This window comes from Crocuta crocuta, unplaced genomic scaffold (genome assembly GCF_008692635.1).
Source record: "Crocuta crocuta isolate KB4526 unplaced genomic scaffold, BGI_CrCroc_1.0 scaffold7, whole genome shotgun sequence".
In the NCBI taxonomy this organism is placed as follows: domain Eukaryota; kingdom Metazoa; phylum Chordata; class Mammalia; order Carnivora; family Hyaenidae; genus Crocuta; species Crocuta crocuta.
Window position 1 is genome coordinate 9,880,312 of NW_027531904.1, and position 16,124 is coordinate 9,896,435.

At 49.2% G+C, this 16,124-nt stretch overlaps 1 protein-coding gene across 1 annotated transcript in view; it reads left to right on the forward strand.

Moving 5' to 3' along the window:
- Window positions 1-8,648: 8,648 nt before the first annotated feature.
- The window catches only part of TMC3 (transmembrane channel like 3), a 34,232-nt gene continuing 26,756 nt past the window's right edge, over window positions 8,649-16,124 (forward strand). Inside the window, exons 1-3 of the mRNA XM_077774282.1 lie at window positions 8,649-8,737; window positions 10,024-10,170; window positions 14,425-14,500. Coding sequence (XP_077630408.1) covers window positions 8,649-8,737; window positions 10,024-10,170; window positions 14,425-14,500 — 312 coding nt within the window. The remainder of the gene's footprint in view (window positions 8,738-10,023; window positions 10,171-14,424; window positions 14,501-16,124) is intronic.

Consider the following 16,124-nt stretch of genomic DNA (forward strand, 5'->3'; position numbering starts at 1 on the left):
CCTGTCCCCAGAGCCCATGCTAGACCAAGGCCTTTTGGTCTCGAGTGGCTTACCCATGCCCCTCACCCAGCCTCCACCGTGTTTTCGGAAGTGATTCGCCTTCCAGGGCGCAGACAGGCAACGCTCCTTTCCTCTCCTCTACCCTTCCACGGCTCCGGCTTCCACGCAGCTGAAGGGAGCCAGGACCCGTCACTCCGAAATATGCCACTCTGGGCACATCGACCGTTTTCAGTTACAGGTGCTTGAGAAACAGGAGGCACAGGAAGGGCCCTCTGCCCCTCCTTTGTCCCCAGATAAGACAACAAACCATGTTACTTCTTCACCGTACAAATCCCTTTATCTCCTCAATTCTTCACAAGTTCATTGCTATTGTTTGTTTCAAAGGGATAAAAGCCTCCTTCTGTGATCACTTCTTCAGCTGTCCATTCTCTTGTGAAGGTTCTCACGTGTGTATAAAACTTCAGTAAAAAGGGGTAGACTTTCCTCCAGTTAATCTATGTTGCATCAGTGGAGTTTTCGGGCTCAGCCAGCGATGTCAGGAGGGGGACGTGGCAGTCACAGCACCTCACTGACTCCTGCTTCCCACCAGGCACCCCGTTGCTTTAATTACGGAGGGGGTCATGTACGTTTTGCTTTTCATCCCCGAGGAAGTGCATAGGACCAGCACAAACCAGCCTTAAATCGTGGATAAGCAAAAGATGGGCGCCTGGGGGGCTCAGTCACTTAAGCCTCCGACTTCGGCTCAGGTCATGACCTCACGGTTCGTGGGTTCGAGCCCCACGTCGGGCTCTGTGCTGACAGCTCAGGGCCTGGAGCTGCTTCACATTCTGTGTCTCCCTCTCTCTCTGCCCCTCCCCTGCTCACGCTCTGTGTCTCTCTCTCAAAAAATAAATAAACAATAAGAGTAATTTTTAAGAAAACCCATATGAATGGAGGTGCTAATTCATCCCATACCATTCTGGCACATTTGCTCACACTCCCTGGCCCTGCCCTTGACAGCTCATCCCGGGATAGGTCAAGTTGGGAATTTTACTTTGGCCTTGACATTATGTAGAATTGGAGGGGACAGAGCAGAAAGGGTACGGACAGCAGGAAAGGAATAGACAATTTTTAAATGAGGATGGCCAAGAATTTCTGCCAGAAGAGAGGGAGAACAGGAAAGGGTCAACACAGCTCTCAGAACAAAAGATCCTCGATTTTAGCGAGCAAAACTCAGTTCGTGTTCTCCCCACATCTCTGCTGATGGCCGTCCCCACTTTACGGCCATTTGGAGACCGTTTGAAGTCCGTTCCATAATTGTTCTCATGCTAAGCTTCCTTTATGCAGAAAAGCGATAATGCAGTTAGGATGCTTTCAAAAGTCCTGGGGGAAATTAATTTGTTTACAGGATTGGGTTTCATCGTGTGGTGAAACCAAGAAGCAACAGCTGGCCTCAAGCACGGCTGAGCGGAGTCACCGGGCAGGCGACGTGTGCAGGGTCCCACAGTCCCCTGTTTTCAGCTGCGGCCGCCCAGACACATGCCACAGCCCATTCTTCAGGGGGCTGAGGGTCGTCTTCAAACCCGCCTCACCACGGTGCTTCTCGGCCATACTCGCTCGGCCCTGCGCTCCGGGTCCGTTAGTCTCTCCCGGCCCGATGCCTGCGGCACAGACAGGCCCGCCTCGGCGGTCAGTCTCTGCCGTTTCCCTGCCTGCGTCCTCACGACAGTTTTCTCTCTGGTTTGCACGTGGAAACCCACGTGGTTTCCAGGTGCTTGGAGTTACTCCCACTCCCTGACCGTCGCCTGGAAGTGAATCGTGATGGCGATGAAGCGGATGGCGCGGCAGTGAACGCGCAGGGGCACCGAGGGGAGACACAACAGACTCACATCGCTGGGCGGCCTGGATCCGTGAGAGTGCGCCCGGCAGAAAATCCCCAAGTGACAGCTCTTCATTGCACTTTGCGTCCTCCATCACGCACGCCAAGCCTGCATTATCAGTTTCCAAATTAGCAGCGTAGAAACTTAATAAGACCCCGTCGTAATTAGTGATGATTTGACTTCCTTTTTTAACCCCGAGAAAAATACCACTTAACGAATTTCTTCTCTCCCGCCGTTGGGCTGGGACCACATGTTCAATTACACAGTACGGCCTCATTCAGCAGCCAGCCTGCTTCCCTGTGGCCTCCGGAGGAGTCCCAGTGTCCCTCACCCACAGCCGACAGCGGTGAAGCGCGCAGGTACATTCTGTACGGGCTGCTCAGGCTTGTTGCTGTAGGAAGAAGGAAGGCAGTTTTTAAGTTTTATTTGTATTTGTGGCTATATTGAAAAGCGCATAGAGCATGTCTATCATGCACTTAATAAAAAGCTTTCAGTGTACCTTCTTTGCAAATTCTTTACATGAATCAGGTCAGTTATCATGAAATAAACAATTTTGAGACCATTCTAATCACGCTTTCATGCTGAAGTTACAGTAAGGTTAATGATAGTGGTAATCACGGTCATAACACTTGTTCATATAAAATTGCTACGCCTGAACCATTCCAGCCTCGCTTTCACAGTGAGGTTGAAATCACAGCACGACTTGGGGCGCCTGGGGGGCTCAGTCGGTGAAGCGTCGGACTTCAGCTCAGGTCATGATCTCACGGTTTGAGAGTTCGAGCCCCATGTCGGACTCTGTGCTGACAGCTCAGAGCCTGGAGCTACTTCGGATTCTGTGTCTCCCTCTCCCTCTGCCCCTCCCCTGCTCATGCTCTGTCTCTCTCTCTCTCAAAAATAAAAAAATAAGCAATAAACATTAAATCACAATACGACTTGCGAGTTTTGTGCTCCTAATATGCTCCAGGCGCTGTGCTAAGCCCATCGTACACAGCAGCGGATACAGCCTTTCGAGCTAACTTCCACTCTGTAGGTGTTGACACAGAGGCTCGGGGACGGGCTGAGCTTGCTCCAAGGTCACCCAGCCAGCACAGCGCAGCTGTGTTTCGTCACCAGGCTACCCAGGTCCAAGGAGGCTGCAGATTGTTGGGGCTGATGAACTAGATTCTTAGGGGAAACTGAACAAATGGCAGGTTCAGTGTTTACTAGTCTCACAGGTTAGAGCAGGTCCTGTCTTTCTTCGAGAAGGATGTAACATGTAACCTTTTTCTTTTTTTTTTTTTTGGTTTTGTACAAAGTGTAAAATCCCAGATTTCTAAGGAAGACCTTCACAGCCTTCATGTGATGGTGTTTAAGACAAGAATAGAGTGCACATGGGGCGCCTGGGGGGCTCAGTCGGTTAAGCGTCCGACTTCGGCTCAGGTCATGATGTCACAGTTCATGGGTTCGAGCCCCACATCAGGCTCTGCTCTGACGGCTCAGAGCCTGGAACCCGTTAAGGATTCTGTGTCTCCCTCTCTCTCTGACCCTCCCCTGCTTGCACTCTGTCTCTCTCTGTTTCTGAAAAATAAATAGACATTAACAAAGAATATAATTCACGTGTGAATGCTGTTTCTGGCCACACATGGGCAAAACGGAGATCTCCTCATTCAAAAACCAACAAAGATGGAGGTGGGCCTATGCAAATAGCGTTAGCCTCACAGAAGGAGATCGAGAACTAAAAGAAAAGAAGCAGAAGCGGAGGACTTTTCATTTTTTAAGTCTGGTTTGGGGAAAGGCAAGGAAATGTTAAGGGAGGAAGTGCTTTACACTTTCAGGAAGAGGATTTTTAAAGGTCATTATAAAGCAAGCAATAATATGTCAGAACAAGATGAAAAGGGATGTCCGTGAAATTGAAGGGGAAAAAAATGAAGATCACTTTCTTTAAGAGGATTTTAAAAGATCACACGTAGACTGAAGCAGGAACACGCTAAACCTCGGGGTTGGGCTGTAAGTCTTCTTACCAGAAGATACTCTGGCCCAAAGCTGCTCTGCTCTGTTCGCTCAGCCCATCCCCAGAAGCTCCTGGGACCTTCCGTCCGCTGGCTGATGCACAGTCTCTGCAGGGGTGTGGAGGGGAGGGCTCCCAGGAGGCTGCCCTTCCCAGCTCTGCTGGGCTTTCTCCAATTCCCCTAATATCCAGGTAAATACAATCTAAAACTCATTAGAGGAGAGACACAGCCAACTTTTAAGTGGTTGCTTGACAAGGGATGTATCCCAGTTACGGAGAACGTTTGATTTCCTTTTTTATTCCCAAGGACGACGTACGCATTTAGATGCAATCCTGCGCAAAAATGCATTTCTGTCCTTGCCTGGCAGCACAGGGCGGCTCCGTAATTTGTGTCTCAACGGCATCCCATCGGGTGATAGGCTCCCCCTCTGACGGGGTCCCATGAGCTGGTGACAGTCCCCTTCGCTCGCTGCAGGAACCACTGCAGATGAGCCAGTGTGTCATGTGAGCCCCGGTGGAAATCTCAGGGTGTCTGTTCAGCTTCAGACTTATTTGCAGCTGATGATTTCATGAGGACCTCACCACCACCAAACACACGCGCCCACATGTTTCACCAGACTCAGCCGTTACTCAGAACACCAGAAGCCATCTTCCCCTGAGCATCGACCCTGAATGCCATTTCCCAGACCCAAAAGGTATTTCTAGACTTCACTCAAAAGGCTTTTGAGTCCCTAAAACAACATCACGGGCATGAAAATATGTCTCAAACTGGAAAAAGTCCCTCTTGTAGAATGCAAAGGTAAAAACTTGATGCCTTCGGGAAGGGGGGCTGGCATTGCCGCGGGGACTCCCCTGTGTTACCCCCTGAGATGGGCTTCGGGTGTGAATGTCTCAGAGTAGAATCCACTAAGCAGGGGGAAAATTGTTTAATCGATGACACAGGTTATGAGTGTTTTGTTCCTGTAAGCCGAACCATCTGATGACTTCTGCTCAGACCTCCTGGGATGTGTAACAAAATATTATTATTATTATTTGATGAAAGAGATTTGTCTGCTCAACAAATAGATCTTCTAGCACTACATCTGTTCCTTCCCCTTCATTACCTCCCTTCCCCCATCACCCAGATCCTGGAAGCATTTGGTCTAGAAATAGCAGTTTTAGCTCATTCTGACATCGGATCCTTTCTGATATTTTAAGTGCTCCAACTGTGGGCATCTCAGGGACGGTTAGCCGTGTTGTCTGTAGACACATGCTGGTGCTGGTCTAATGTGACATCATCCAGAGCACCTGAAGCCTCTGATCAAAGTGTCAGAGGAAGCGCAGCGTGTGGGGCGTAACTGATCCCCTCGTGTTCAGACAGCAGCACCCCCGTCTGAGCTTCCTCTGTTGCCGGGGGGCCTGGCGGGGCTTGGGGAAGAGAATCTGGGTCCCGAGCACCGGGCACAAGGAGCAGCACTGACAGCCTCACCTGGGACTCATCGCCACAATGACGCCAGGTGGCTTCAAGGGGAATTTTTAAAATCACACCGAGGAAACCATAAAGAAACCACAGGCAACGATGACCACATTAAAAACATTTTACCAAAAACAAACAAACAAACAAACAAAACAAACAAAAAAAACATTAGGGATGCTAATGCCTGGGTGGCTCAGTCGGTTAAGCATCCGACTTCAGCTCAGATCATGATCTCACGGTTCATGGGTTCGAACCCGGCTTTGGGCTCTGTGCTGACAGCTCAGAGCCTGGAGCTGCTTCGGATTCTGTGTCTCCCTCTCTCCCTGCCCCTCTCTGGGTCATGCTCTGTCTCTCTCTCTCAAAATAAATAAATAAACAAACAAACAAACATTAAAAAATGTTTTAAAAAACACAAAAAAATGTAACTGAATTTTTTTAAGGATATTCTCTTTAATCCAGTCATTTCGCTTCTGGAAAACTAATTCTTTTTTATGTTTGTTTGTTTGTTTGTTTGTTTGTTTATTTAAGAGAGAGAGAGAGATCACAGATGGGGGGGTGGGGCAGAGAGAGAGGGAGAGAGAGAATCCCAAGCAGGCTCCACAGTGTCAGCACAGAGCCTGACGCGGGGCTCGAACTCACAAACTGTGAGATCATGACCTGAGCTGAAATCAAGAGTCAGCAGTTTAACTGACTAAGCCCCCAGGCACCCCTTGAGAACTAATTCTAAAGAAGCGATGCAAAAACCCAAAAATCATCGAGAGCAAAAAATGCACCTGGAGGAACAAAATGGATGCCTGAGAAATGGGGCAAATTTTGAATATTTCATGCTCTAGATAGACTATTCCACTAAATAGGGATGGAACATGTCCACAAAAAAAAAAAAAAATTGAAAAATACATGGAAATTGCTTTAGTTATAAAAGTGATGGAAACATTGAGAAATGCATGTATATAGTAAAATCAAAAAATATATAAACACAAAGAAAAATAGACACTTGGTAAAAAGCTGGAAGTGCTGGCTCTTACCACTAAGCAATCTTGTGGATTCTTACCACTAAGAATCTAAAAAATCTAGATTTTTTTTATTTTTTATTTCTCTACTCTTTCTATTTTTTTAATGATGATACATTACTTTCTCTCTTTTTTTATTTTAACATTTACTTATTTTTGAGAGAGAAAGAGAGACAGCACAAGCTGGGGGGGCAGAGAAAGTGGACAGCCCAGAGCCCTACTGGGGGCTTGAACTCACCAACCATGAGATCATGTCCTGAGCTGAAGTCGGGCGCTTAACCAACCGAGCCACCAGGCGCCCCAAGAAATAATCATATTATTATATGCACTATTTTGTCCATTTGGCAAACACAGATTTTACGTAGTGTTTAGACAGAGCATCAGGCCCCATGGCCTCGAGCAAATTAGCAGAAAAGCGATCTGGTCTCACACACACACACACACACACACACACACACACACACGTCCAGCTCCCTCACCAGGTTATTCACCTGCCCTGGGCTCTGGGTCCCAACACCTGAGAGTCCCTGACCCTCGGGCCCTGGGCCAGCCTCGGGCTTGCCTTTGCCCGTCCAGCCTGGGGCAGGCAGTAAGAGCTGTCTAATTACTGCGCTAATGACTCAACAGAGGAATGAAGGAGGGAAGGAAGCCCCTCGTCTAAGCCCCGCGCGCCGAGCTGCTGACGGATTTCCCTCCGCCCCGTGTGGGGTGCGCGCCCCGATCGTTTCTCCACCTGCCCGCTGAGTCTCTAGCGCACCGGCGGGCTTCTCAGCAGAAGGCACCCTCTCTGTGTCTGTCCTGCCCTCCCCGCCAGCGAGCACAAGCCGCAAACCATTCTGTGTGTCAGTTAGAAAATAGAGGTTGATATCATGACACGGGGGAAAGCCCTGGATGCAGGGAGACATCCTTTGGTGGCAAATCCTAGCGAACAGCTAGAAAGGGGAGCCTGCGGGTGACCAGGGAGCTGCTGACTGACCGCTGCCTCGGGAGACGGGACAGAAGCTAGTGTGTCCCCAGGGAGCATCCTCACAGCAGCAGGTGATGTGTTCAGAGCATCTGCGTGAGCGTCTACCTCTCCAATTCTTTCTTTTCTTTTTTCTTTTTTTAATTTATTTTTTAATGTTTATTTATTTTTGAGAGAGAGAGAGACAGAGCATGAGCAGGGGAGGGTCGGAGAAAGGGGGAGACACAGAATCCTTAACAGGCTCCAGGCTCTGAGCTGTCGGCACAGAGCCCGACGCGGGGCTTGAACTCATGAACCGTGAGATCATGACCTGAGCCGACGTCGGACGCTTAACCAGTTGAGCCATCCGGGCGGTCTCTCCAATTCCTACTTTCTTATTATGAAGCTCTAGGGAGCCTCTGGATTTCTCTCCACCGCAGCATTATCATGCTGATTAATGTGGCTGCACTTAGGAAACGTAAAATGTGAGAATGTTAATTGGATGATTATTAATATCACACTGAAACATTTCTGGGCAACGTGTCATTATTTCTGAAATGCACTTGTAGATGGTGTTGGGCGGAAAGTATAGAGATAGAAAGAAAGCAAATGTCAGCAACTAGCGAATCCAGGATGGGGGCTCGCAAGATCCATGCTGCTGTTCTCTCAACATTTCTGTAAGATCCCACTCTCCTCAAAGTGGAGAAAAATATAAAAAACAAATAAGATGTTAGCATTGTCTCTCCTGGACGCTTTTGTGTGAACACAGGTGAGCTTCTCACTCTAAGCCTCTTTCTTTCTTTCTTTCTTTTTTAATGTTTATTTATTTTTGAAAGAGAGAGACAGAGAGTGAGCCGGGGGCAGAGAGAGAGGGAGATGCAGAATCGGAAGCAGGCTCCATGCTCTGAGCTGGAGCCGGACATGGGGCTCGAACTCACGAACTGAGATCACGACCTGAGCCGAAGTCGGATGCTCAACCGACTGAGCCGCCCAGGTGCCCCTCTGGGCCTCTTTCTTGAGAGGTAAAAACGAAAAGCACTAAGCCATGCATGCCTCGCCTTCTCCCTCAATATTTTGTCACCACCAGTCACTGGAACAGAGCTAACGCGCTCGGCAAGCTGCCGCGCCCAGTGGGCACGAGGGGTCACAGATGGGACTGCGGGCGGGGGGGCACCTAGCCATCCCTGGTTCAGCCTGGCCCAGCCTCCCCCCTCCCTCTGCCCAGACCGCAGCCAATCGGCGCATCACGCCCGCACAGCTGGCCTCCCCGCCGAGTGCCAGCTGCACACTCACAGTCCTGCTGCCGGGAGCCAGGACTCAGGGCAGCGAGGGGCTCCGTTCGGAGACCTCCGTGCAACAGACCCCCCACCTCCCTGGGACGCTGCCGGCCCCCATGCAGCCCCCCAGGGCACCCCAGCGCTACAGAAGCAGCCGGAGAAACACCGGCCAGCACTGCCCTTACCAGGAGTCCCTGCTGCTCAGGTGAGTGGGGCCCCCGCCCGCAGGGAGGAGGAGGCAGGTGCGCTGAGGAAGGGAAGCCCTGGTCGCCCGAGCCTCGCCTGCCCCGGCCAGATGACAGACACCCCGCTCCGCCCCCCCTCCTTCCGAATGAAATCACAAACTCCTTCCTCGGGGCTTCTGTACAACCGGGTCAGCGATTTCGACGCTGTGCCCAGAGCGGGGTGACTGTACCTGCTCGTTGAGCGGGGCCCCCGAACCTGACGTACCCCGACCTGGCTGAACCCACAGGCGTGTGTCCTCTGCTTTCTGTCTGTTTACTCAATCTGCGGTGTCAAAAGAGAGCGGATAATACATCCGTCATAATAAATAAGGTGTCTGTTGGGAGAGGCTTTGGGCCAGGGAGAAGTGGGGAGTGCCGTTTGAATCTGTTAAATATTTAAACGTATATTAAAACCTCCATCAGTTTGTTAAATATTCATAAAGTTATAGTAAAACCTCCACCAGTTGGAGAAATCGAAGAAAATTCTCCTATGAGTGGGTCAAAACCATCTGAATTCGAGAAAAGCAAAGGAATTATTTTCTCTTTACTTTTAAGTGCATCTTTGATCAAAGAGCTATAGCAGGATACTCATAGCACCTCCCGAAAAGTCACGTCGGATTTAGCATCGTAACCGTGACCGAGAATCAATGTTGCTACATGTTGAAAAATTGTTCTCCTCCAAAGTCGCCATTTCCCTGAAAGACTGGCCCACGTAAATCTGCTCGGCTAAATGCTTGGTTGAATAAATTGTTGCCTGCCCTGCCTCTCAGTTTTAAAGATCAGAGGCAGGAACGCAGGGAAGGTCTCTGATCACAATGCTGGGTTTTTCTTTATTTTACCTCCAGAGTTGAGGGACAAGGAGGAGCCCCACCTTTAAAATTAGCTGATTATTTCGATCAGCCTGAAATAGAAATTGTTTTGCCGACAAGGATGCTTCTATTCGGGAATAGATGCGAATAGATGCTTCTATTCAGGAATAAGCGCCCTCCTGTCTCTTGGTGTGATGTCTTCTGATAATATATTTCACACTGAGAAACCATTTTCTTTTACTGAGCCACCGAAGCCACAGACTCCAATGCATGCATTTCAGGGGCTGCCAAGATTGCCACATTCTCTCGCTGCCCCCCTGGGTCCCTCTCCCTCCACACGTAGAAACTTCATACGGGTGACCCTGGGTCAGCAAGAAGCTGGACGTGCCCCGGGCAAGATCTTTGCTGGAAGCAATTCTCCTAATCAGATTTCCTCCTTAATGTCCTGATCCATTCAGCAAGTTGGATGACAGCTTTAATGCTGATGAAACAGGGGACAGCAATGATCCAGAACAAATCTTCCAGAATATTCAGTTCCAGAAGGATCTCATGGCAAATATCCGCTGCAGGCCCTGGACCATGAGGCAGAAGCTGGGGGCTCTGAGGTAAGGGGTTCCCTTGTCATTACCGATTATCGTGAGTGTGTTTTCCACGAAGCCGCCCGGTGCTGCCCAAGGGAATGAGCGATCAGACCCACGCGACAGTGATGGTCCGAGGTTCCAGATCTGACTCCGGGAAGTCATGGGCACCTCCAGGTGGCCAGTTTCTGGGTGTGTGTGTGTGTGTGTGTGTGTGTGTACACGTGTGCTGGTGGAGAGTTTGTGGTTCTCTACCTCCCTTTCCAGTGCTAGATCTTAGCATCGTGTCTAGAGGTGAAAAAAATAGCCAGACTTGGCGGAGACAAGTCTATAAGCAGGAATGAAAATAGACATTAATTTCACCTGCTTGGTCGTTACTCCCACTGGGGGAACCAGATACTATGATACTCAGAGTTCCATCAAAGAGTCTGTTTAGATCATAATGAACAGCTAAAGAGTTGAGGACGCTTTGCCCGAATCTGAATACCACCCCCACCGACCGTCAGCCGTGCGATACCGCGTACTTCTCTTAATTTCTCTATCGCTGTCCTTTCTTTCAAGTTGACATGATGGTGGAGAATAGTGCCTGCCTCTTGCTTCCAAAAACTGTGCACCACTAAGCAAGCAAGGTGTTTGTTAAGGATTCACAACCCCTGGTTGCCTGTAGGCCTGTTGAGCCAGAAATTACGGTGGAGCCGGATTCTCGCACAGAGTCGTGACACCAGGGCTTTTCTTTCCAGGAAGCAATTTTACTCCTGCCGGCACTGCTCAGTTGGGTTCGTACCCGAAAAACTGAGTCCCAAATGCCATGTGGTGTGGTTTTTTATCTATTTTCTACTTGTGTGTCTCCCATGCATGGTAACACGCAAACGTGCCGTCTGATTAAGTGGCCTCATGTTACAAGGTCGTGGTGGGTATTGTCACGGACGCAGATAGCCAGGGTGCCTGGAAGTTATTTTTTCCTCAAGGAGGGGACCCGACCACAGTGGGAGGGGCTCAGGATTTCTAACACGCATTCGGGCAGCTTCCTTCACATACTGAAGCTTGACATCCGCTCATCGCTGTTACGGGGTTAAACAAGGTCAACCATGTGAGCGATTTGCAACGTCTCTGGCCCCTGGTGGTCACGCCCGGCCAGTGAGGACTGATGGATGATGCTGATGTCGGGAACACAGCAGAGGGGGTTAATTGAATGGCCTTAATGAGCGCCCCGGACCTGTCAAGTGGACCTTCCCTGAAACAGACAGTAGCCCTGATCAGCAGGGACCCTGCGTGGACAGGATTAGAAACTTCTCTGTGCCCCTTTCCAGATGCCAAGCACAGAGCCCTTCCTCCCCGCGTCTACCACTATTAGGCTTTGCATTTCTCTCCCGTCACATCATGCCGTCACTAGATTTCACCACAGGCACGTTCTTCCCGTCTGGCCCAAGATGCAGCTGGCCGTCGGGGGGCTGAGGCAGGTGGCCAAGGTCTCCTTCGGTTTCCAGTCTCAGTGGTTTCTGGTTAATCCTCTAGTCTGTTATGCTCTCACCACTTCTGCTTCTTTGAGTGAGGATGGCATTTTCAGATAGAAGACTGACACTCAGAGATGTCAAGTACTTACCCTGGGACACACAGCTTCTGAGGGCCGGAGCTGAGCTTTAAACCCAGGCTCTCTGACCCCAGTTCCAATGTTCTACTGAGACATAGCAACTCTTCCAAAGGAGTCATTGGAGTGATTTATCCAAAAGTAGAAAGAAAGAAAGAAAGAGAGAGAGAGAGAGAGAGAGGAAGGAAGGAAGGAAGGAAGGAAGGAAGGAAGGAAGGAAGGAAGGGAGGGAGGGAGAAAAGAGAGAGGGAAGAAAGGAAGGAAGGTAAAAGAAAAAGTCATGTGTTGTATCACAACCTTTTGAGTTTATTTATTCTTTTATTTTGAGACAGAGAGAGAGAGAAAGAGTGAGTGAGTGTGGTGGGGGGGGGGGGGGGCGGAGGGGANAATCCCAAGCAGGCTCCATACTATCAGCACAGAACCTGAGGTGGGGCTCAAATTCAGAAACTGTGAAATCACAACCTGACCTGAAATCGAGAATTGGACACAACGAACTGAGTCACCCAGGCGCCCCTTACCCCCCTTTTTAAGTTTATTTATTTATTTTGAGAGAGTGAGTGGAGAGGGGCAGAGAGAGAAATGTGTAACAGAATTTTTAAAAATCGGACAGAAATGCTGTTAAGGATTGATGATTGATGGTTAGTAGGAGTAAGTAGTAATCACTAATTACCTAGAGCCTAAGCCATTTTTACCTTCGGCCAGAGTGCAGCAAACGATAACTTTTCTGTCAATATACTTCCTGAACCAAAGGGCAGAATCCAGGCCCTCTGCCTTGATGCGTGGCCAGCCACCCAGTAGGGCCCTACGGGGTCACACGGCGCTGCCTGGGCACGAGCCGGTCCCCGGAGCACCCCCACTGATCATCCCCGGTCCCACACATCTCCTCCCTCGTCACCTTGAGAAGCTACCAGAGCAATGAACGCCTCACTAATTGGACCCGCTGAGGCGTCTAGAAAGCACAGAGGCCACTGGAGCCTGACGGCGGGGGGGGCCCAGGGAGCGAGGCGGACACGGAGAAGAGCAGGGAGCCCCGGCTGGGTCTGCAGCAACAGCATCCTCTCGGGGTGGACAGAGCACGGGTCTGTTTCCCTCACGGGGAAGCCGGTGGTCAGGGCCCCAACGAGGCCAGCTCGGGTTCTTGAGTGCGTGCCCCCGACCCTCCGTTACTGTGGCTTTAGGGCTCTCGCAGGCGATGAGAGAGGGGGCGCCTTCCAGGCCAACTCTGTAGCATGTGCTGTGGGTCCCACTCTGCTCGACCGAAGGAAGCGTGCAGAAAATGTCTGCAGGAAGAAAACAAAAAGTAATTAAATGAAATCAATCATGTCACTTGTACAGGCATCTTTTAGATGCTCTCCAGGGTAGGGCATGACCCCTCACCCTTGCCTGCATTTCTGGTTCCGACCGGAATGAAGCCAGGGCATGGGCTAGCGGGGCCGGGATGCTGGGGTGATCAGAATGACGGCACGGAGCTCTGAAACCCAGCAAACACTGCGATTAGGTCACGTCCGCTCGGTGGAAAAGGGAGTCAGCTAGGTCCTGGTGTGCCTCAGGGAGGGGCTCAGGGCCAGGGGGCGCCGCTCCAAGGCTATCGAGAGGCACATGCAAGACGCCCCAACAGCGAGCGGGCAGACTAACGATCGGGGGGCTCTGGGCACCGAACACAATCAAGGGGAGGGGCCTGACCATAATGAGGGTCTCATCAGCCAATGTCAGATGAGGTGGCCTTGAAGGTGACCCTCATCTCCAAGAGCCCTTGACTCCTGTCTGCCCCGGTAGTGCCAGTGTGGATTGTCTAATCCTGCTGTTCATTTAGGTGTGGACTTGACCATCATCCCAGGGTACTCAGTCCACCTCCAGGATTAATGGTGTAGATGGAGACCCCCAAACCGGTCGGGGTGTGTCTGTAGTTAGTTTGTGGCTGCGGAGACGCAGTGCTCACCAGACACCACCCTTTTATCGCAGCTAGGTCTGACCTGCAGTTCCAGAGAGAGGCTGCCAAGGTCAAGTGCAGGGGCCGAGAGGTCAGTGCCGCTCCCAGGACTTCCGACGCCCCGGACTCCCAGCCGACAACCGGAATCAGGGAAGGGCTGTAAGAAACTCAGCTGCTGGGCATCTGGGGGTTCAGCCTGTTAAGTGTCCGACTCATGATTTTGGCTCCGGTCACGATTTGCGGTTCCTGAGTTTGAGCCCTATGTCGGGCTCTGAACTGACAGTTGGGAGCCTGCTTGAGATTCTCTCTCTCCCTCTCTCTCTCTGCCCCTCCCCTGCTCATGCGCTCTCTCTCAAAATAATTTTTTTTAATGGTTAAAAAAAAGAAATTCAGTTGCAACTCGTGTGGGTGTTAATGCATCATTTTCTGTGAATTTATCCTTTTAAATGTTGTTTTCTTTTTCCAGAAAATATTTGTTTTTTTAAATTTTTTAATTTTTATTTTATTTTACTTTTTTAATAGTTTATTGTCAAGTTGGTTTCCATAGAACACCCAGTGCTNGTTTCCAGAAAATATTTGTTAAGGGAGCCTTCTGGCTGCTGGAGGTCAGGAAACGAACGGTTTGCACATTCTCAGAGCCGGCTCCTTGCCACGGTGCCTTGTTCCTCACGTTTGTCACCTGCTGCTGTCACAGGTTCACACATTTTGCCAACATTCCAGCTGTGCTAAAACTGTGCTCACTGTCACGTTTCTCTTCTCTCAGGCGAGCGAAGGAGATTGTGCTGAAGTTCGAAGGGAGGCTGACCAGGACCCGAGGCTACCAGGCGGCGGGTGCAGAGGTGAGAGCGACACAGTGCTTGCCATCACACACAGGCTGTGTGCAGCCACAGCGGTAGAGCGATGCGGGGGCCTGGGGGTCTGCATGTTCCAGAACTTGACTTCGGTCCCTGACCATCACTTGCCATTTGTACATGACCCTGGGTAAGCCTAACTGATCCCAGAAAGGATATCTTCCCTTGAGAGAATGATCTAGCATCTTTCCTACTTACTCTCGCCCATACGCCCACACGTGTGCATTTTATTTACGGCGTGTCTTGTAATGGAATCGCTATAGATCTATCCCGACGCTTATTTTATAACTCAGTGCTAAGTTTCTTTTTTGTTATTTTTCCCATGCAGCCCCTTAAAGCTAAACCTTAGTATATCATTGAAATGATCTGTTTAGAGAGAAATTGCAGTTGTTTCCATGAATGTTTAGAAGACAAGGAAAAAAAATCTTCCTCTTATATAGTATCTTTTTAAAAATCTCACATTTCGGTCCCTGGATCTATAATTTTCACACAGAGTGATCACAATATGCAAACATTGTTGTCTTGTTTCTATTTTCTCTTAAACCCATAACACAAGGATTTTCCTGTGTTGCTATGAACTTTTTACACATATTGTTTGTTTCCCGTGACAGATAAGTACATTAACCTAATTAGTTATTTGTCTCCTGGTGAATATTTAAATTGTCTGTAATTTTTCATTATTATTAACAATCCTGCAAAGAATATCTTTGCACATGTTGCTTTTTCTACCTTTTAAAATTCCTTTCCTAGGATAAATGCCGGTACTATAATTATGGTAGAAAAAAATAAAACTTGTTTTTGGTTCTTGATAGGTATTTTTTCCCTATACTTTATTTATTTATTTTGAGAGAGAAAAAAGAGTGTGTGAGCGGGGAAGGGACAGAGAGAGAGGGAGAGAGAGAATACCAAGCAGGCTCCTCACTGACAGCATAGGGCTCAGTGCGGGGCTTGAACTCACAAACCATGTGATCATGACCTGAGTTAAAATCAAGAGTTAGACACTCAACCGCTGAGCCCTCCAGGTGCCCCGGCTCTTGCTAAATATTAACCAACTATTTTCCAAAACCCTTGAGAGTTCATCTTGCCATACATGACAAGTTTTACTGTTTTCATAATATCCTTGCCAATATTGGATTTTTTTAAAGTTTGTTATATTTTAGCAGACTAGGGCTGACAAATACACTCTTTTTAGGTTCTGTGAAACAAACAAAATTCTTAATGAAGTTTAAAGCTGGTCATAAATTTCACTTAATTGAAAAATTATCAAGTCTCAAAGGATCCTCAAGGCTCTGCCTTAGCTTCCTTCTTATTTTCCACGGACTACGCCGGAAAACGCTGATCTGTTCCTCGGACCCAGATTACCCCTGAATGCTTCTGCCTGCCACGCTATGATGGAGCTTCTGCAATAAAGACATGAAACAAAATTAACTTCTTAACACTAACCATATGTGTTGCCCAGCTCCCTCATTTTCCCTAAACAGACGGCATGCAGCGCTCTGGGAAGACACTTGGAAAATACTAGAAGGTCCTAGTCAGACAACCTGTAACACACATAAGACTGTAAAGCACTACATCTTTTATCACAGCAACATCGGTAAGGATTAAAGGTATA